General features: G+C 48.2%; 1 protein-coding gene across 2 annotated transcripts; it reads left to right on the top strand.

The window, feature by feature from the left end:
• The first annotated feature begins 433 nt into the window (after window positions 1-433).
• Window positions 434-12212, top strand: LOC113881884 (butyrophilin-like protein 1). Of its 2 annotated transcripts, none has more exons than XM_027525008.1 (10): window positions 434-1092; window positions 2381-2475; window positions 4780-5127; window positions 6490-6771; window positions 6888-7088; window positions 7359-7379; window positions 7512-7538; window positions 8564-8590; window positions 10805-10831; window positions 11254-12212. In XM_027525008.1, the coding sequence occupies exons 2-10, from the start codon at window positions 2391-2393 to the stop codon at window positions 11931-11933; spliced, it is 1698 nt and encodes a 565-aa protein (XP_027380809.1). In that variant the 5' UTR covers window positions 434-1092; window positions 2381-2390; the 3' UTR covers window positions 11934-12212. The 2 variants fall into 2 exon arrangements, with proteins under 2 accessions (XP_027380809.1, XP_027380808.1); XM_027525007.1 differs by having other exon boundaries at window positions 435-1193.
• The last annotated feature ends 9029 nt before the right edge of the window (window positions 12213-21241 follow it).

Raw genomic sequence — 21241 nt, 5'->3', positions numbered from 1 at the left:
AGGACTTACTAATAAGAGGTTCATGACCCGGGCAGGAAAATGCACTGGAGGGGGTGGGGATGGAGATGGGGTGGGAGACCCGCGAGGAGACTACTCTGAGACTATGGAGAATTGATGGCAGTCTGGAAGTATGTACTGGCCACTGACGTGAATTTGTGAAAAATCTTAAATGTGCTAGAAGCACACTGGTGGGAGAGTGGTGTGTGAAAGATGCCCCTCAAGTTTCTGGCAGAGAAAACTGAGTGAACACAGGTGCCCTTTACTAGGTAAGGAAAATGCAGGATGGGATAAGCTGAAGAGGAAAAGCCAGTCTCCTTGGGTTTGTTTGTTTTTTTGAGACCAGAGGATCAGGCCTTGCCTGGTATTCACTGGGACCGGGCCAGGAGGGGGTCTGGATGGCTGTACCCAGGCAATGGGTGACACACAATCTTAACAAGCCTTAGGGCACTGTCTGTTCAGCCTGGAGCTGGTCCCGGAAGCTCCTGATATCAGGTTAACCCATGGGGGACCAGGTTGTGAGAGCTCCTGGGTCACCTGTTGGGGAAGAAAAATCAGCCAGGCTGGGGGCCATTCCCTGCGCAGTTTACCAGCCGACATGGAATCGTTTCAGTGGTGAGCAGCTGGTGCAAACAGACCAGCAGGGGCTAGATGTTAGTCTTGGCTGTGCCACCCACGGCCCCGCTTCCAAGGTTAGAAGCCTGCCAACCTGGAGTGGAGCACTTGTCGAGAACAGTCATCGAGTGTGTGTCTGTGTCCCCCTCAGGGTGGTTTCAGCTTCACTTGAATCCACTCTCTTGTTGCTGCTCCGATCAGGCTGTTTCCTTCTTGATAACCGGGTGACTGTACAGAGGGCAGGGCAGAGTCTGCCGGGACTGCTTTTTCCAGGTTTCACTTTGCAATAGTGAAGGAACCAGAGAAGGGTGGACTGAGCTGTCCGGGATCGTTTCTGAGAGTCCCATGGTCTGGTCTCTGCAGACACCCCTGGGCTGGGCTCTGCTGCTTCTCCACTCTCCTGAGACCACCCGGCCCCGGACATGAGGAACTCAGACTTGGATCTGGATCAGGATTGGGGCTCTGAGTGACTAACTTCAGGTGCGAATTCTGAGGGCAGATTTGGGGTCTGCCAGGGTCCCTGAACCTTCTCATGCTGCTGAGTTTAGAGACGCCCCTGAAGTCCTGGCCTTTCAGAGCAGGTAAGTGGGCTTTGAAGACACTTGTGGGTGAGAAGAGCAAGCAGGGAGCAGCAGGGTTGAGGAGGAGGCTGAGCAGGGGGCGGGGTGGGGGCAGGGTGGGTGGTGCTGGATGGTGGGGTGGCTCTAGGGAGACCCCGGACCACCACAGTGAGGGGGGTACCTTCACTCATTTGTTTCAGTGTTATTGCTGTAGCACTTACTAGTAATAGGCTGTTTTCTAATTCCATGTAGTGACTACAAATATAAATTCATGTGATTCTCATGAAAACCTTGAGATGGAAATGCCGTTAATATCCTCATTTTGCAGATGAGGAATAACACAAAGATGGTTAAGAAACTTGGCAGACAGGGGCCCAGTCTTGGGGGGAGGACTCAGCGTTTAGCCCTTAGTATCTGTCCTTCCCAGGACCCTAAGCTACCTCCTCCCTCACCTCAAACATTTAGTGTTTTGGGGTCTTTTCTCAGACAAGGACTCATTTTTTTAACTTCGGCTGCTCTGTTTCCACCGGGATCTCCAATCCCAATGCAGAAATCTTCTTTAAATTCAGTGCGGATGAGGATTAAGCCCTCTGTGGGGACTGACTGGGCACCTGGGTGCGGGCCTTGTCCTTGGTCCCTGCAGGAAAGGACTGGGTGGGGTTGAAGTGCAGGTGAACTAACCCAGCAGCAAAGGCAGCTCACAGTGCCTCTGAAGGACCCACAGTCCCCTCGAGGAGGACGTTTGTGGGGCCCCAAGTGGGAGCTGGCCTGTACTTCACAGTGAGGAGCTGAACCTGGGTCTCTGTCCCTAACTGGTGGACAGGCATCACTGGTGGTTGTGAATAATGGGGAGATGCAGGATGGTCCCAGCTCGGGGCCCCCGGTGCTGGGAAAGGAAGCACCTGGTGTTCTGGGCAGAGCGGGCTGGGCTGCAGGTGCCATTGGGGTGGGAAGGCAAGGGGGGCATTTTCCCAAGCAAACCTTGAGGTTGTTTAGCTCCACAGAGGCTTCCACAGGGCTGGAAGGAGCCCAGGCTCAGTGCTTTCTGGGTGTCAGAGTTGTGGGGAGCCCAGCACCTCATCAGCACAGGGATCCGGGGTGGGGCTATGCTCCTGCAGGACTGTTTCTGGCCCTGAGCCCTCCTCCCCACTGGGGTCCCTGAGCTCTGGGCCAGCCCTGGGTCTGCCTCCTGCCCTGTGTCTCCCCAGCTCTGAGGAGATGGAGGACTTCTCCCGCGGCTCTGGGCTCTGCCACCTCACCATGCTGCTCCTCCTCCTCCTGCTGCCCACTGGGGGGTCCACAGGTGAGTGTGTCCCCACCCCCTTCCTGTGTGGGTCCCCGGGAGCTAGGCCGGCTCTCTCCACCAGCAGTGGGTGGGTATTCGAGGAACCCTTTCTCTAGAATAATTATGATGCTTCCCCAGGCACTAACTGTAATTATATAATTGAGAAGAGTCTCTAAACCATAAAATAAGGGACCTTGACAGTTTCCAATGTGGAGATTATGATGTTTTCAAAAGTCAACTATCAGGACTTGCCTGGGGGCCTAGTGTTTAAGACATCATGCTTCCATTGCAGAGGCATAAGTTTGTAGCTGGTTAGGATGCCTGGTCATGCATGCCTTGCAGCAAAAAAGGCAACTATGAAAAATGTTACCATGTGAGAATGGATACACGTATATGTATAGCTGAGTCCCTGTGCTGTCCACCTGAAACTATCACAACATTGTTAAATGTCTCTGTGTTGTGTGCTAAGGTGCTTCAGTCACGTCTAACTCTTTGCAACAGCATGGACTGGGGTCAGCCAGGCTCCTCTGACCACGGGGATCCTCCATGCAAGAATGCTGGAGTGGGTTGCCATGATTTCCTCCAGGAGATCTACCCAACTCAGGGATCAAACAGAGGTCTCCTGAATTGCATGTGGATTCTTTACCGACTGAGCCACCAGCTATCCTCCAATATAAAATAAAAAGAACAAAAATGTGACAGTAAGAAAGTGAAAGTGTTAGTCACTTGGTAGTGTCGGACTCTTTGCGACCCCATGGACTGGGGGCCGCCAGGCTCCTCTGACCATGTGGTTTCACCAGGCAAGAATACCGGAATGGGTTGCCATGTCTTCCTGCAGGGGATCTTCCCAATCCAGGGATTGAACCTGGGTCTCCAGCGTTGCAGGCGGATTCTTTACCATCTGAGCCACCAGGGAAGTCCATTAGGTGCTGTACTTGAACAAAACAGACAGATCCTATCTTTATAGAGCTTACAATGTAGAAGGAGGCTGTGAGTAAGAAATGCACAGAAGACTGTAACTGACAGTTTGTTGTAAGAGATGAGAGGAGGGGCAGTGGAGTGGTGAGGCTGGAGGGAGGCAGCCAGGGGTGGGGAGGTGGGAAGCAGGCACCAGCATGTTCAGGGAGAGGAGAACAAAGACCTGGAGGAGGGGGTGAGTCTGTGACCGTTCCAGTGGAAGGATGGTTTCTGCAGGACAGAACAGCCAGTGCGAAGCTGCCTGTGTGCCTGTAATGCTCAAAGGACTGTGGAGGCAAGTCTTGGCTGGAGCAGAGTGTGTGAGAGGGAGAGACCAGGAGTAGGAGTCAGGGAGGCCCCGGGGGTCAACCTCAGTGGGCCTGAGGTCCACTGAGGGGACTGAGGAGCCATGGCAAGGCTTTGAGCCGAGTAGGGACAAGGTGTACAGCTGTTAAGAGTGGCCTGTCCTTCATGGTGAGGGGCTGATTGTGGGCCCTCACCCCATGGGAGTGGGGAGATGAGACCCAGGGAGCTCAGTGTACCATTGTCCTCTACGTGATAGACGATGGTGACTCAGACCAACTCTGAGCAGCTGAAATCTTTCTTTGGAGATCTAGCAGGGCTGTCTCACACAGGGGTCATGTCGTGACCCATCCACCAGGTCTCAGAAGGACAAAGGCTCTGGGAAGATGTCAGTGGGGTGGATATGGGTTCCTGTGGGTGATGAGAAGAAAGGCAGCTTTTTAACGAAAATAGCATTCAGATCTGGGTTTTAGTGCACGTTTGAGCCGAAGAGAAAGTCATGAACACACATGATAAAGTTAGGGCTGGAATAGAGTAGCCCCGGGTGTGGCTGGTGATCAAGAATTTCTGACCTAGAGCCCGGGTATGTTCTTTGTTCAGAGTTCAGTCCTGCCCAAGGAGTGGGGGGGCAGGATAGAGCTGTGGTTCTCAATGTGTGGTCCATGGAGCATCAGTATCAGCCTCCCAGGGACGGTTTATAAAGGCATATCCTTGGGTCCACCCCAGACCTACTATATCAGAAGGTGTACTGGGGGTGGAGGGGGTCCCTGCCAGTTGTGATTCCCCTGATCTCATGACGATTCTGTTGCATATTCACACTGAGGGCGTTCACAGAAGGGCCTGGGGACAGGAGAACAGGAGAGTGAGGGATTCTCCTTGAAACTGTTTCTGGGTCACAAAAATGTGATCAGAGATGTTGCCCAGATTCAGAGTCATCAAGCTCCATCCATCAGTCCCGTGGTCATCTCATCCGAGACTGGGGCCTTCCCACCTGATGCTGTGTGTCCCCTGCCCTCGGTCTGCATCTCTCCTGCTCTCTCACTGCCGTCTCTGTGTTCACAGGGAAGTTCCGGGTGACTGGCCCTTTGGACCCCATCGTGGCAGTGCTGGGTGGGGAAGCTGTGCTGCCATGCTCCCTATTTCCAGCTGTGAGTGCAGAGGACATGGAGCTGAGGTGGTTCCGCTCCAAGTCTTTGGAAACCGTGTTCGCCTATCAGAACCGACAGGAGCAGAAGGAGGAGCAGATGACTCCTTATGCAGGGCGGACCTCGCTGGTGGGGAACCGCCTCAACCAGGGATATGCTGCCGTGCGCATCCAGAGGGTCCAGGCTTCTGACAATGGGATGTACACCTGCTTCTTCAGAAAAGGACACTTCTATGAAGAGGCTGGTTTGGAGCTGAAGGTGGCAGGTTGGTGACTTGGGTAACTAGATTAGCGTTTTGGGGTGTTGGAACTGGGAGGGATCTGAAAGATAAAATTCAGCTTCACATTTATCACAGGAGGAAGGGAAGCTCTTTGATCCATTCATTCATTCAGTGCAAATATATAGACTGCCTCCTATGTTTCTGGGCTTCCCAGGTGGCTCTGTGGTAAAGAATCCACCTGCAATGCAGGAAACATGGATTCTATCCCTGAGTTGGGAAGATCCCCTGGGGGAGGAAATGGCAACCGACTTCAGTATTCTTGCCTGGAGAATCCCATGGACAGGGGAGCCTGGAGGGCTAGAGTCCATACGGTCACAAAGAATCGGATCCGACTGAAGCGACTGAGCATGCACATACTATGTGTCTGGTCCTTTCTAAACACCTTGGATGCATCAGAGAACGTAATAAAGATTCCTGTTGTTATGAGTGTATATTCTCAAGCGGATGATCAAGCAGTCACAATGAAGAAACAGATTATAGGTGATGTTAGAATGTGGTAAGTGCTGAGGATGAGAAGCCGAGTGGAACAGGGGAAGGGGGAGGACCAAGGGTTGGGAGTGAGGCCAGGCTGCAGTGTTACACAGTGGCGCAGGCCGGTCCTGATGGAGAATGTGTATCTGAACGTAGACTGGAAGGAGGGATTCAGCGTCTTGGACATCTGAGGGTTGCAAGTTCAAAGGGGAGGGAATAGCCAACCTTAATGGCCTGGGGAGGGTGTGTGGCTGGTGTGTTCTAGGGACACCTGGGGTCCTCATGGCTGGTGGGAGTGAGTGAAGGGACAGGGTGTTCAGAGGGGACAAGAGTGTGGCAGACAGGGACAGGGACTGGATATAAAGATGAGTGGAGATGTGGGAATATTTTCACAATCAAGCCATCAGAGATGGGGCTAAAGCACATATTAGTTCTGGAATTATGAGTTTGAAGTCTATGTGAAGAGTCCATGTGGAGGTAAACCTGAGGATAGAAGGAAGCGGAGTTCAGGGCATAGGGGTGATACCTGACCTAATTTTCCTGGCGATTTACAAAGAGGCAGTGGATGTGGAAGCAGATGCCCTGGGAGAGTGTGAGGTGAGGAGAGCAAGGATAAGGGTGGACCTCGGACCACATTGTGGTTTACACGGCATCAGCCCTTCCACTTGCACGACTGGGGAGAAGGGTCCAGCCCTCTGAAACCCTGGGGATCCCCATGCTCCTTCCTTCTGTTCCCCGAGGCAAGGATGCCTCCTTGTTCCCTGTGGGAGCAGGCTGCCCCCAGAGCCCCCAGAATGCCAAGTGCAGGGCGCCCCCTGGAATTGTGCACACGTAGGCACCGCTGGGTCCCTGGGCTCTACATCTTGCCTCCCGCAGGTGTGGGCTCTGCCCCTCAGGTGCGCATCACAGGGCCTGAGGAAGATGGGGTCCGCGTGGTGTGCACGGCCTCGGGGTGGTTCCCGAAGCCCCAGGTGCAGTGGAGAGACCTCAGTGGAGAGAAGTTCCTGGCGTTCTCTGAAGCCCACACCCAGGATGCTGAAGGGCTGTTCAGCGTGGAGGCGGCGCTGGTGGTGAGAGACAGCTCTGTGGGCAACGTGACCTGCTCCATCCTCAACCCTGTCCTGGGCCGGGAGAAGGCCATGGCCATTTTCATCCCAGGTCAGAGGTGCTCCCAGCTTCCAGCAGGGCTGGAGGAGGGGGCCGGGTGTTCCTGGGTGTTCCGGGCTGCGCTGTCCTGGGCAGGAGTCCTGACGGGGTGTCTGGCTGGGCCACAGAGCCCTTCTTCCCCCAGGCCTCTCCCTGGAAGGTGGCTTTCTCGGTGAGCCTGACTGTGCTGGTGATCTTGCTCCTTGGGGCTGGATGTTACACCAAGAGACAACATTCCATCAAGATGCAGGTGAGGGGAGAAAAGGAGACTCTGTGCGAGACTAGCGAGCAGGACCGTCAGACAAAGGAGGAAGTGTTGAAGGACGCAGGTAAGGCAGGACAGGGGTCAAGGCTGGTGAATGTGGCAGCTGGTGATGAGAGGGAGGAACTGACCACAGGGCCTGAGTGCAGGGCTCTGGGGAAATCCCAGTCCAGAGCAGGTGGCTGGGGAGACCTGGGTGGACAGCTGGAGCTGGGGAAGCTCCAATGGGTCTGCAGTTGGAATGTCTTCGCCAGGGGTTACACACAGAGAGGTGGTATTTGTGAATCTTTTTCTTAGGGAGTGGAGTTCATGCTTTTTTGTTTTCACTCTCTTTCAGCTAAATTTCAGGAAGAACTAGGTAAGCTCTACTTTTCCTCTTGAGCTCTCTGCATCCCCTCCACAGGATACATTCTTGTTCTTAGCGTGTCTCACTGGTTCAGACATTTCTGGTTCTTAGAAAACACCTGTTTTCTTGTGTTTTGCTTTTCAGAGAGGAGGAAATCTGCTTACCTGGCTGGTGAGTGACTCTTCAGATGTCCTTGGGTCTGTCTTACCTGTGCCAAGGTGTTCTTTTCCTTGTTTGTGTCTAGACATGTGGACCCCCTTTTGCGGGGTGGAAGTGGAGGCTGGGGGAGGCAGAACCCAGCTCCTAGGCCCCTCGCAGACCTGGGCTGGCAGGAAGCTTGGGTCTGATGATGACCTTAGAATTTCTCACGCACCCTGGGTCTTATTCTAACCCTGATCAACCCAAACATTACTGATAGCTTTGTAGCCTGAATGCATCTGGTTTTTGATCAGTACCTGAGGGCCACATGCCCTGAGATTTCACAGAAGGAGCTACACAAACAAATGGTGATTAACTTTGTGTGTGGCCTCCTTCCTCTATCCCAGCATACCATCCAGGGAGAGTCTCTTCTCTCCAGTTCCTCAAGATGATGATCAGAAAGTGATTGAGGGCTGATTGATACCTGGGCTGACGATGCATGGAAAAGTCATGGGCTGCCCAGAAAAATGACATGTATCTCTAGAATGATTTCCTCTGGGAATGCTTGGCCATTGGAGTTGACCTTGTATCTATGTTCTTTTAAAATTCCTGCTTCATGTCAATTTTTCATATATATTTTTTTCCAGAAAATACTGATGCAATAATTACTTGTTAGAATTGTGGAGTAATTTATACTTTTTTCCCCTAAAATCTATTCAAACAAATAGCTTCTGAGCCTGAGTAGCAACATGGAGTAACAGGTGAAACAGGAGTTTTGAAGGATTTTGAAGGAGGAGCAACTAGGTGAACTAGCCAAACGTCACGCAGCAGGGGACAGCGGTGGAAGTCATTCCAGAATGCTGCAGGCTTCTGACCTGTGCTCCAGGGGATTCCCCACCACACCTGCTGTCTGCACGTGGCTGGAAGTCACCTATTCTCCAGCCTCTTCCCACTGTAGTTAGTCTCACCTGCAGAGCAGAGGGGAGGCAACGGCCAATAGATTCACACTGAGCAGGTTTCTTCTGGCTGAGGTCTCACCAGAGTGTGTTCCCTTTCAGCCTGGAGGAAGGCGCAGCTGTATGCAGGTAAGTGGCTCTGAGTTCCTGTGGCCTCCCCTCCCAACCTAGACTCTGCCCCCTTCTCCCTGAGGGGACCCCACAGCAGGGTGGGGTAGTGTCCTTGGTCTTCTTGGCACCTTTGTAGCCTCCACCTGGAGACTGCAGGGACTCCTCGGCACACAGATGTGCCTCCATCCTGCCCGTGCTCTACTGCAGGGCATGGTCAGGGTTAGCAGCACCCTCCCCAAACACCTGGTGCAACGGGGATTTCTCGTGACAGTGACAGCGGAGGGGTCAGTGGTGAGGAGGGACGGCAGCAGGGAATGACCGTGTGGCTCAGGGATCGCTCATCTCTGGAAGATGTCAGAAGTCATGCTCGCTTGCTTATGGGACCCTTGGTTTGAATTCTCTCTTTGGCTCTAGTTTTGGTTTCCCTGTTTCCCCCTGGTCCTCTGCAATATTGGTCTTCTCTCTGCTTCCTCATGCTCTGACCCCATGTCCAGGCTGGCTTTCATCCTCCACGCCTCCTTGGTTGATGAGGAGCAGGTGTTCTGACTCTGGGGTCCACCACCTCTGGGATATGCATGGACTCCTTGGATGAGGGTGTGAAAGATCTGAAATTATATGGAAAATCCCAAGTGCGTTTTTTTGGTCATAAAACCAAAAATGTAACATACAATGGATTATTCACGACCATTGTCTTCCATTTTAGAAGAATATTTGTCTGAAGGGCTCAGGCTCCTCCTCCCCTTTTCAGGGTTAATGTAGAAGATTGGAAAAGGAGACCGTGAGAGAGGTTAAATTTCTTCTTGGAGAAGGGGTAAGGGAACAAATCATGGAAGAAAAGATCAGGAGGAAGAGAGGAGGAGATGTGAAGGAAGTATAGGAATGTGTGGGGGAAATGCCCTGTAGAGGTTTTGAGTGGACAGAGTGACTGAAGAGAGGCCAAAGGTCACAAGGTCAAAGGCCACAGCCACGTGGTGTGAATCTGAGAAGTGCACTGAGAGTTTGCAAGGTTCATGACATGAAATGTAATGGACTCCTTGAGTCTTCTTTAAAATATTTCAGAGAAACTTACATTCCTAAGCCCTTTTTAGGTAACCATATAATGAGTTTGCCTCTGATAATGAGACCGTCTGCACCTCCCAGAGGAGCTGGGGCAGGTGTGTGGTTGCAGGGATGCTCGTGCAGTGAGGGTGGTCTCAAGGACCCTTAGCAGTGGGGTGAGTGAAGGCTCTGCATCCTCTGAGCCTCTGTCATAGGCCCTGTTCCTGCTTGGAATGCTCCTGTTTAGGGTCAGGAATACAGAACTGTGAGAGAAAGTGGGGAACCCAGAGGGTGACAGAGGCCTGGGCACCAATGGGTGAGAAGCCACCTCAGGCGTCTTACTGATTCTTGCAGGGATTTGTTTCTACACAGTGACGATCGTGTAGTCTTCTTTTACCATCTTCATGTTCTCTGCCAAGTTTAAGTCACATGTATTTTAATGTATACCTTTAATTCTATACCTTTCATTAAAAAAAAGAAACTGTACCATGAAACTAGAATCAGCATTTTTTAATATTTTCACCATATGCCATGTCTATAGGGATGATATTGTTCCTACAAAAATGGAAGGAGAAGTTATTCATGTTTCATCTTTTCAGCGCTTGTCATGCTTCCTTATTTGAACGTCTCTCTCTCTCTTTGGAAACCTCTGCATTGTCTTCTACCTGGGTCAGATTTCTCCAGTGCTGTGCGCTGAGCTCTCTTCTCTCCTGGCACATAGTCATGTTCCAAGTTCAGCTTAGCCAGTTGTATTCTCTCTACCCATGGCTCAGGGACAACCTGCAAGCTCAGCCGGATCATTTCTTCACTTGTGAACGAAAGCTTTTATCTCCCCAATTCTTTCTCTAGAAAACCTATCTTTCATTATAGATATGTGGCAAGGGCCTTGAGAAAGAATAATTTGGTAGGCAAATATGGCAAAGAGCTTTCTGTTCAGGTCAGTCTCCAGCTTCTCAATTCCTGAGTATTAAGGTCTATGGCTAGGTCTTCATCAAAAGGTTGTAAAATGATCATTCTGTGTGTGTGTGAGTGCATGTGTATAAAAGAGCAATAAATGTATCAAGTGAATGTTTCCAAACATGTTTTCTACAAATCCTTCATTAGCAGCTTCAGTACCCACCCCACATACCCACCCTAAAGTGTGTTGTACAGTCTTTGTGAACCCCTCATATGAAATGTGTGTTTTCCTTGTAGATTGGCGGAAGGAGGAGTTCCAGGCCTGTGAGTGACTTTGTGTTTTTCTGGATTTTCCTACTGCTGTCCCTGTGGCCTCTCCTTCACTTCTCAGTGGTGATATAGATGCTGGCACCATCAATAGTGTGGGGTGGGATGTGGTGGTGACAGTCACACACAGGTGGGGCTGATCACTTTGGCCGATATTGAATACTAAATAGACATTGGAGAGCCTGCTGGTCCTCAGCCCTTGGAGAGCAGGCTGGTCCTCAAGGGCTCTGTGATACATCACATCCTGAAATCAGTCTCGTGAGTCCTTTTCCTGCTTGGAGGCCCGTCGACTTGCATCACAAGTTCCTATTGTCAGGGTGCTTAGCCTTCCTCCCATGCAGCTGGGATTCCGGGTTGAGGGGTGGTTGTGTGTTCTTGGGGAGGGGAGGACCTTGAATGATAGACAACTTTCTCCGCAGGGCCTGTCACTCTGGATCCACGATCTGCCCATTCAGACCTTGTCGTCTCTGATAAAAAGACAAGTGTGACCTTGAAGGCCTCCTGTGTGAACGCTGCAGATAAATGCAGTGTACTGGGCTTTGAGGACATCACATCAGGGTGCTGTTACTGGGAGGTGGAGATCAGGGATGGAGACCAAAGCGAGTGGGCCCTGGGGGTCTGTAGGGAAGGTGTGAACAGGGAAGGCTGGTACGGCTGGTACATAGAGTCCCCAGATAAGGGGTTCTGGGTTGTGGGGAGATTTGAAAGAAGATATTTTGCCTATACTGTACCTTATACTGTGCTATCCCTCATGCAGGCTCCCCACCCCAGGCTTAGAGTGGGGGTGTTCCTGGACCACCAGGAAGGGGACATATCCTTCTACAACATGACTGATGGCTCCCACATTTTCTCCTTCTCTCAGGCTTTCTTCTCTGGGACTCTCTTTCCATACTTCATGATTAGGTCAGGGGACGTGTCCATGACCGTCTGCTCCGACGTGGGAGGGTCTGAGGGGCTTCCTGTTGCCCTTAGCAGTCCTTCTCTGGAGGAGCCTGTGAGCCTCCCAGGGGCGGGGTTCAGCTCAGGCTCTGGTGCTGATGGTCTCCCCGGGGCCGAGTCTCCATTGCTGCCCTGCAACCCCGAGGCTGTGTCTCCATAGGGCCCATCACTGTCCTGGACCCTCGCTGTGGCTCTTCCTGGAGCTTCAGATCCCTTGTGACAGGGGCCTCTGAGGTGCAGCCTGGATGACTGGGGGGGTCTCATCCCCCTGCTCTGGAGACAGACTCCTGGGCATGTGGTTACAACAATCATCAGTTCATGCCATGGACTCAGGTTTGAGAAGCTAGACGTGGACTGTTTCTGAATTAGTTTTGATTAGGCTGTAATTTGCCATGGGAAGTCAATTTTGTGGTGATAATAAAATTTTTTTTTAATGCTTTTTAGAAGAAAAGTATTTTTATTTATTCATTTGGCTGCACCAGGTCTTGGTTGTGGCATGTGACCTCTTAGTTGTGGCATGTAGGATCTAGTCCCTGACCAAGGATGGAACCCAGACCCCTTGCATGGGGAACACAGAGTCAGCTACTGGACCACCAGGGAAGTCCCTTTTATGGTGTTTATACACCATTTGGTTATTAAAGGGCACAAGAGCTGAATCACTCTGCAGAATAAAAGGGGGTTATTTTATTGAATCAGTGCAGAGGAACCCAGAACCGAAGGTGGGTCTCCAGTTGTATTTATAAGGATCCAAAGTCTGACCAGAAGTATTGGCCAGAATCTTGCAGGGAAATGGATGGCTGATGAATTTTAGAGGAGTTAGCATTCTACTTTATATACTTCCTATTCTGGGGTGGATGCAACTCACCTATTTTTATCAACCTCAGTAGATTTCTGTGAAAGAAGGAGAAGGATCTGGGTTTTTCTGTTGTGTCTGCATCAGGAGGAAAGAAAGGAACTGCTACCAGAATTAAGGTGTGAGTGAAGACAAGAGTTTTCAGAGGCAGGTGCATTGCAGAAAGCTCTGACCATGAGCACGATTCTAGTAATCAGTGTATTGCCTCTTAGTACTTCCAAGTCCTATGGTAAAGAGCAGAAAAGGAAGCAGGACTCTGAGGGACCCAGACTGTTGGAGATTTGCTCAAGCTCCTTAAATTTCACAGGTGCCTGGGGAGTAAGCCCACGGGCTGTGGCTCTGCTTCACTGAAGATGTAGAATGGCTGCTGCAGGTCCTAGTTGGTTAGACACTACCCAGTTTCTGATAGTTTGTGTGTGTTTGTGTGTGTGTGCACAAACTACTTTATTCAACTCATTTAAAGGGGGATCAGTGCCTGTTACAACCTGTTTACAGAAGAATTCAAAGTACTACATATTGATAGATAAAGCGTGCTTAAATTTATTTACAAATAGATGCAAAACTGGTCAATATTTAAGAAAGTATAACTGGACTCCATTGAATACAATTTGGAATTCTATGGAATTGTTCTGATAGTTTCTAAAATGCTTATTTTTAAAGAAGCCATCTTTTATTACCCACTCCTCTAACATTCTTGAAATCTTTTCCTTGCATTGCAAAAAATATATAATTATTTAAAACCTGGAAATATTCACTTTGCTGAATATTTCTGAATATATGTAGAAACATATAACATTGTAAATCAATGATTCTTTAAAATATTATTTAAAAAAATCCTGTAACTAGACAAATGTAAGGTGTCATGTTGGAGTAGGAAATTGCAACCCACTCCAGTATTCTTGGGAGAAGGCAATGGCACCCCACTCCAGTACTCTTGCCTGGAAAATCCCATGGATGGAGGAGCCTGGTTGGCTGCAGTCCATGGGGTCGGTAAGAGTCGGACATGACTGAGCGACTTCACTTTCACTTTTCACATTCTTGCATTGGAGGAGGCAATGGCAACCCACTCCAGTGTTCTTGCCTGGAGAATCCCAGGGACGGCGGGGTCTGGTGGGTTGCCGTCTATGGGGTCGCACAGAGTTGAACACAACTGAAGTGACTTAGCAGCAGCAGGCAGTAGTCTTGCCTGGGAAATCCCTTGGTCAGAGGAGCCTGGAAGGCTACAGTCCACAGGGTCTCAGAGATCAGACACGACTGAGTGGCTGAGCACAGCACAGCACGGTATAGGACATGAACCACTTTCCCCCCCAACTCAGCATATTTATTTTTCACTGCCTTTTCTGGTGAGACAATAATTAAGCTATCCTTCAAAATGCTCTTTGAACCAGCTTTATAATTGTAGCAGTTCTGTAACGGATTAATTTTCTGAATAAATTCTTTGACTTCTCTACTTGTCTGAGAGGCATGTATATGACTTTATGAAAATTATGTATTTTTATAATTTAAAAATTAATGAACAATTTTATGTTAAATATAAGCAAAACCCTTTTAATACAGATAATCTTAAGGCTAAGTACATTGCAAAAATCCAATGTTAGTGAATAAAAATAGGAAACTGAAATAACAGGTATAATATACCTAAATATTCTTCCCCCACAGATTGGAAGAGAAGCCTGAAAAGACACACAGACTTTTCTAGATGCCCCAGAGAAGGCTGGGGTTTGGATCTTTATTCTAAGTTGAAAGCTTCTTGTATTCATGGATCCCTTTCTCATTATTTATTTACTGGCTGTGCTGGGACTTCCTTTTTGTGTGAGGGCTTTCTCTAGTTGCAACAAGTAGGGGCTACTCTTTAGTTGCGGTGCCCGGGCTTCTCACTGTGGTGGCGTCTCTTATTGTGGAGCACGGCCTCTGGGGAGCACGGGCTTTAGAAGGGGCAGCATGTGGTCTCAGTAGCTGCGGCTCCCGGGCTCTAGAGCGCAGGCTCAGTAGTTGTAGAGCACGGGCTTAGTTGCTCTGGGGCATGTGGGATCTTCCTGGATCAGGGATCAAAGCCATGTCGCCTTTGTCAATTCAGTTCAGTTCAGTCACTCAGTCGTGTCTGACTCTTTGCGACCTCATGGACTGCAACACGCCAGGCTTTCCTGTCCATCACCAACTCCCAGAGTTTACTCAAACTCATGTCCACTGAGTTGGTGATGCCAGCTCATCCTCTGTCGTCCCCTTCTCCTCCCACCTTCAGTCTTTCCCAGCATCAGGGTCTTTTCCAACGAGTCAGTTCTTCGCATCAAGTGGCCAAAGTATTGGAGTTTCAGCTTTAGCTTCAGTCCTTCCAATGAATATTCAGGACTGATTTCCTTAGGATGGACTGGTTGGATCTCCTTTCACCTTTGTAGCCTTGGTAGGAAGGTGGATTCTTTACCACTGAACCACCAGGGAAGCCCTTGATTCTTTTCAAGTGCTGAGGTGATTTTTAAAGTTTAAAGATGCGTTTTTTGGTTTATCATAAATCTGAGTATAATAGTATATGTTTTACTGTACATTTTACATGTTTAAGTTTACCTTATGCACAAGTATGGGGCAGTACTTTATGAGCAACGTAACCAACTTTCAAGGGTTATTTTTTCCATATACAAGACTTGCCTGCCCAAGAATCAACTTTCTTGTATAAGATGGGACTCCACTCCCTTGACATTTCCATGGAGAAACAGATTTATTTTTCTGGTTTATCTTCCCTGAACTCTATTTCTGCTTCATTGCTACACATCCAGTTGAAACTCAGGCTCTCTCTGCAGTCTCAATGGAGTATCTTCACTGTTTGGCCCCATAGAATCCTGTTCCTTACCTTTGACACAGTTATACCAATTTGCAGTCGGTCCTGATAATTTTGAGTGATGTTCATTTCCAGAATGTAAGTTTCATGGAGGAGGGCAGGTTCTCCCAAAGACTGGGGATTCTCTGCTGTCACGTTGTTGTTCAGTCATCCAGTTGTGTCCGACTCTTTGCGATCCCATGGACGGCAGCACGCCAGGCCTTCCTGTCCCTCACCAGCTCCTGAAGTTTGCTCAAGTTCATGTCCATTGCATCGGTGATGCCATCTAGCCTTCTCATCCTCTGACACCCTCTTCTCCTTCTGACCTCAATCTTTCCTAGCATCAGGAACTTTCCCAATGAGTCCGCTGTTTACATCAGATAACCAAAATACTGGAGCTTTGGCTTCAGCATTAGTCCTTCCAGTGAGTATTCAGGGTTGATTTCCCTTAAGATTGAGTGGTTTGATCTCCTTGCTGTCCAAAGGACTCTCAGGAGTCTTCTCCAGCAGCACAGTTTGAAGGCATCAGTTCTTTGGCACTCTGCCTTCTTTATGGTCCAGCTCTCATAGTCGTATGTGACCACTGAGAAGACCATAGCCTTGACTATATGGACCTTTGCCGGCAGAGTAGTATCTCTGGTTTTCAACACACCGTCTAGGTTTGTCATTGCTTTCCTGCTGAGAAGCAATCGTCTTCCAGTTTCATGGCTGCAGTCACCATTCGCAATGATTTTAGAGCCCAAGAAGAGGAAATGTATCACTACTTCCACCTTATCTTCTTCTGTTTGCCATGAAGTAATGGGACCAGATCTTAGTTTTTAAAAATACTGTTTAAAGCTAGCTCTTTCACTCTCCTCCTTCTGCTGTCATACAGAGGCTCAAAATAAATGTTTATTAAATGAATATATTTGTCATACAAAGACAAACATCATATGGCATTGCTTATATATGGAATGTGAAAAAATGGTAGAAATGAACTGATTTACAAAGGAGAAATACAGTGACAGACGTAGAAAACAAACTTATGATTACCTGTGGAGAAAGTGATGGGGGAGGGATAAATTGGGAAATTGAGATTGACATATGTACACACAATTATGTATAAAATAGATAACTAATAAGGACCTACTGTGTAGCATAGAGAAATCTACTCAGTATTCTGTAATGACCTATATGTGAAAAAAATCTAACAAAGAGAGGATATATATATACGTATAAACAGGTACTCTAGCCACTATGGAGAACAGTGTGGAGATTCCTGAAAAAACTGGAAATAGAACTGCCTTATGATCCAGCAATCCCACTGCTGGGCATATACACTGAGGAAACCAGAAGGGAAAGAGACACGTGTACTCCAACGTTCATCGCAGCACTGTTTATAATAGCCAAGACATGGAAGCAACCTAGATGTCCATCAGCAGATGAATGGATAAGAAAGCTATGGTACATATACACAATGGAGTATTACTCAGCCGTTAAAAAGAATACATTTGAATCAGTTCTAATGAGGTGGATGAAACTGGAGCCTATTATACAGAGTGAAGTAAGGCAGAAAGAAAAACACCAATACAGTATACTAATGCATATATATGGAATTTAGAAAGATGGTAACAATAACCCTGTATATGAGACACCAAAAGAGACACTAATGTATAGAACAGTCTTTTGGACTCGTGGGAGAGGGAGAGGGTGGGATGATTTGGGAGAATGGCATTGAAACATGTATAATATCATATATGAAACGAGTCACCAGTCCAGGTTCGATGCACGATACTGGATGCTTGGGGCTGGTGCAATGGGATGACTCAGAGGGATGGTACCCAGAGGGAGGGAGGAGGGAGGAGGGCTCAGGATGGAGAACACGTGTATAACTGTGGTGGATTCATTTTGATATATGGCAAAACCAATACAATATTGTAAAGTTAAAAAAAAAATAGGTACTCTTTGTTGCACTGTGGAAACTAATGCAACATTGTAAATCAACCTTACTCCAATAAAAATTAAAACATGAATTATTAAAAAAATTTAAAAAGTGTTGAAACAATGAACAAACAGAACAAATGCAATGTTCTCAAATTGTAGTAAAATGACAAGTGAATATAACTAACCCCATAAAAATCAAGGCAACAAAGATTTGAGCTAAAATACTGAACTTTAAAAAATAAAGAATTTGTTTGTATATTGAATGTATATGTTTTCTTTTTTGTATTGATGCTGAGTTCAGGTTAAATCTGTGGCCCATTTCTAAGAAGTGTAATTATAATATACTCTCACAGGACTTTATCTTCCATTTCCATCCTTGTTTTTTTTAATCGACTCCTTCTACTTATTTGAGTTTGTATCATTGTTCTGAAATCATTTGTATGAGTTGCTCTAAATCTTTACTTAGAATAAGGCAGTTTATAAATAAATACATAACAACTACACTTGAGTGAAATATTTAACTGAGTCATTGGACTTCCCTGATCACTACTTCCTCCGTGTCACTTTCTCCTTTTTGGCTCCTGCAATGCAAGCCCTTCCACTCATCTGTCCCAGTGTCTCTTCTTGGCCCTGGAGGGTCTCTTTGTACCAGCGTTAACACCGTTCCAGTTTCCCAGGATTCTCTCCTCATCTCCCTCTTGATGCTCTATCTGGGAGGTCCTGTTCACACCCCTGAAGTTGGCCCTTCCTCACCTGCTCACGACTTCCTCATCTGCATCTCCTGCTCAGTCCCTTTCTTGAGACACAGAACTGCATTTTCCTCTACCTTCTACCATGTGACTCAAGAGATGGTTTTTGTTTTTTATTAAGAGGAGAGGATAAGCTAAGCCATTTAATTAGTAAACATTTCCAGATTTTGTGTAGATTTGAGAATCACCTCTTTGTATAACAATGCAATTCAATGCAAAGTTGTTGAAAATGTCACAGATTCCTCTCATTTTTGTTTGCAGAAGGTTGTTTTCCTCTCTGAATTCTCTCGATGAATGTGCCCAAGATAGAAATCTGAGACTCTTCCTCATGCTTCCTCTTAATTATCACTTTGAGTGTCATCTCTGTCATCTCTCTCTTTCCAAATGTCACATACCTCCTCCCCAGAAGTTTCTGTTTTTGTTTTAGTTGAGAGGCAGAAAGAAGGAGACACAGGGGAGCAAAAGATAATACACAAATGGAATAAAGGCCACTGATGTCCAGTGTGCAGTGTGATGAATTTTTTCGTATGCACATAGCTGAGTAACCACGCCCAGATCATATCGGATAGCTCCCTGGTGTCCCTCTCTAAGTGTCCCCTCAAGCTTCCAGGACCTCCTTATCTGACTTCTGCCAGCACAGACGCATTTTGCCTGTGCTTTAACTTCATATATGAGGAATCCTGTAGCCTGCAGTCTTTTGTGTGTGGTTTCCTGTGTCCACGTCCATTTTTCTAACATTCCTTGTCTGCCTCTCCCTCCCTCCGTGTCCTCCTGCGGGGAAGCCGTTTTTTCAGTCCACAGCGCTGGCCACAAGGGGGCAGCAGAACCCGGTGGAACCTGGGCTGATCCAGCAGGGCAGCCCTTCTCTTGGCCCCCAGGTTTCTCCTTATCTCCGTAGCACCTCGTTTCTGGGCTGCCTCTCAAGCGGCTGCTGCAGGTTCATCCTGCTGTCTCCCTCTTTGATACCTGGTGCTTTAGAGAGGATTTCTGGAGTGGAAGATTGGAGCTTGGTCTCCAGTTCTGGAGCATGCACTCCTTTTAGTAATGTATTTTCAACAAGCAGCTATCAAGTGTGTGGAAATGTTGTACAGATTCTAAAAACAAACACAAATAGCACATTAAAAAAGAGTAAGATGAAAGGTATTCTAACATTTCTTCTGCCTCCCCTCCTGCCCCCAGATCCCTGGAGCATCTCTGGAGCTGGTTCGCCCCTACCTGGTGGCCCCTGTTTAGGGCTCAGCTGAGCTTTAGTGAGGCCTGGAGCCTGTGGGCTTGACACACATAACTCTGGGCAGGTCCCTTCATGTTGTTGAACCTCTGTCTCTCAGCTGTAAAATGAAGAAAGACTTTCCTCTGAGGATTATAATAAAGTATGTGATATTCAGAGTAAAATGGCACTGGGCAAACAGTGTGCCCGAGTGTTTGGTGACATCATGCGAGAGCAGGGCCTGGCCTCAGGGCTTTAGCCCACAACTCAGCCTGTGGAGACAAGTCTCCTGACATGAAGGAACAGGGTGGGCATCCTAGGGACTGTTAGAACTGTTGCAGAAGGGGGATCCCTTCCAGGGCCCGAAAATGGGCTCTTGTCTAACACTGGGAAATGAATTTTCTGAGGAAACACACATGCTGACAAAGCAGAAGATTTTATTGGAAAAGGGCGCCCTGGCAGAGAGCAGTAGGGTAAGAGAACCCAGGAGAACTGCTCTGCCACGGGCTCGCAGTCTCGGGTTTTATGGTGATGGGATTAGTTTCCTGGTTGTCTTTGGCCAATCATCCTGATTCAGAGTCCTTCCTGGTGGCGCACACATTGCTCAGCCAGCGAGAAGGATTCTGGGAGGTAGTTGAACACGTGTGTCAACTTTTGACCTTTCCTGAACTCTTCCGGTTGGTGGTGGGTTATTAATTCCATGTTCCTTACCAGGACCTCCTGTCGTAAAACAATTCATGCAAATGGTTACTAGTGTGCCTGGGCAAAGTGGGCGGTTTTTCAGTCATTGTTCCTCCCCAGATAGAGCCAGCCTCTCCTGCCTTTCCTGCCCCAGACCTCTCTTCTCTGATTCTCTTTGGGACGGAGGCCAAAGTGTCAGACCTTCAAGTGGTTCTCGGACGTTGGTACTCAAATCCCTCTGAGCAGGACTTGCCTGACTAACCCTTGGCCATGGGTGGGCCTGATCTATGGGATTGGGAGAGTGAGGAAATACTTCCCAGGTCACTGAGTGAGAGTATACTCAGGTCCTGTACTCAGGGCACGTACACAGGTCACTGCCTTGTGGGCAGTACAAACGCTCACACTGTAAATCGTACACTGACATCTCAGTGACTGGGGACATGCATGAGACACTCTGGGCAGACGTGTCTGTTCTGGAGTCTGGTCCTGCATGTGCCAGGGTAAATGCAGGGGGATCCCACCCCTTCCTCTTTGTCCTTTTCTTCTCTCCCTTTCTCCTTCCCTCCCTCCCTCTTTCCTTCCTTTCCCCCTGCTCTTTCCTTTCCTACACCCTCTTTCTGTCTGCCTTCTTTCCCTTTAGAACCTTACTGTTGAACCTGAATCTGGCCCGCGTACCCCGACACCATATAAATTTTGGAAACAGAGTGTTGGGTGAAGTAGAAAATAGTCGCTTTATTGTTTTGTCAGACAAAGGCGGCCACAGTGGACTAAAGCCCTCAAAACTGTGTGATCTTCCCTGAAGAGGGCAGTGAGGAGTTCTATAGTAATATTTTCAAAAAAAAGCATGATCAGCTCGTGGACATTCTTCTGATGCGTTGGTGGTGAGGTGAGTGGGAGTTAGCATCACCAACCTTCTGGTTCCAACTGATCTGGGGTCTCTGTGCTTGTGATCGGCATTCCATCCTTGTTAAACATTAACATCTCCCCCTGCTGAGGGTTTCAGTATCTCTGAAATAACTCAAAGATATTTTTGTGTGTTTCCTTTGATGGGGAATCAGACCTTGCCTCAAGCCTGCACTACTGTATCTCTTGACTGTTCCTCTCTTATCTCACATCCCCTCTCTTCCTTAATTAACAACCACTTGAACCTGCCTGTTGGACTCAGGGAAGGTCTTGGAGGTTGACTGAATCCTATTTTCTGTAATCAGAGAAATTTGGGGCACAGAAAGGCTTTTGTGCCCAG

The sequence above is a fragment of the Bos indicus x Bos taurus genome, chromosome 23 (assembly GCF_003369695.1).
Source record: "Bos indicus x Bos taurus breed Angus x Brahman F1 hybrid chromosome 23, Bos_hybrid_MaternalHap_v2.0, whole genome shotgun sequence".
Taxonomy (NCBI): domain Eukaryota; kingdom Metazoa; phylum Chordata; class Mammalia; order Artiodactyla; family Bovidae; genus Bos; species Bos indicus x Bos taurus.
Note: the sequence above shows the minus strand (reverse complement) of the source record. Positions and strands in the feature narration are given on the sequence as shown.

Excerpts from the sequence above, each read along its gene's own strand:
- LOC113881884 (XM_027525008.1), top strand. The coding sequence starts at position 2,391 with ATGGAGGACTTCTCCCGCGGCTCTGGGCTCTGCCACCTCACCATGCTG. Across the intron at positions 5,128-6,489 it reads TTTGGAGCTGAAGGTGGCAG|GTGTGGGCTCTGCCCCTCAG; the intron begins GTTGGTGACTTG and ends TGCCTCCCGCAG. Across the intron at positions 7,380-7,511 it reads TAAATTTCAGGAAGAACTAG|AGAGGAGGAAATCTGCTTAC; the intron begins GTAAGCTCTACT and ends TTTGCTTTTCAG.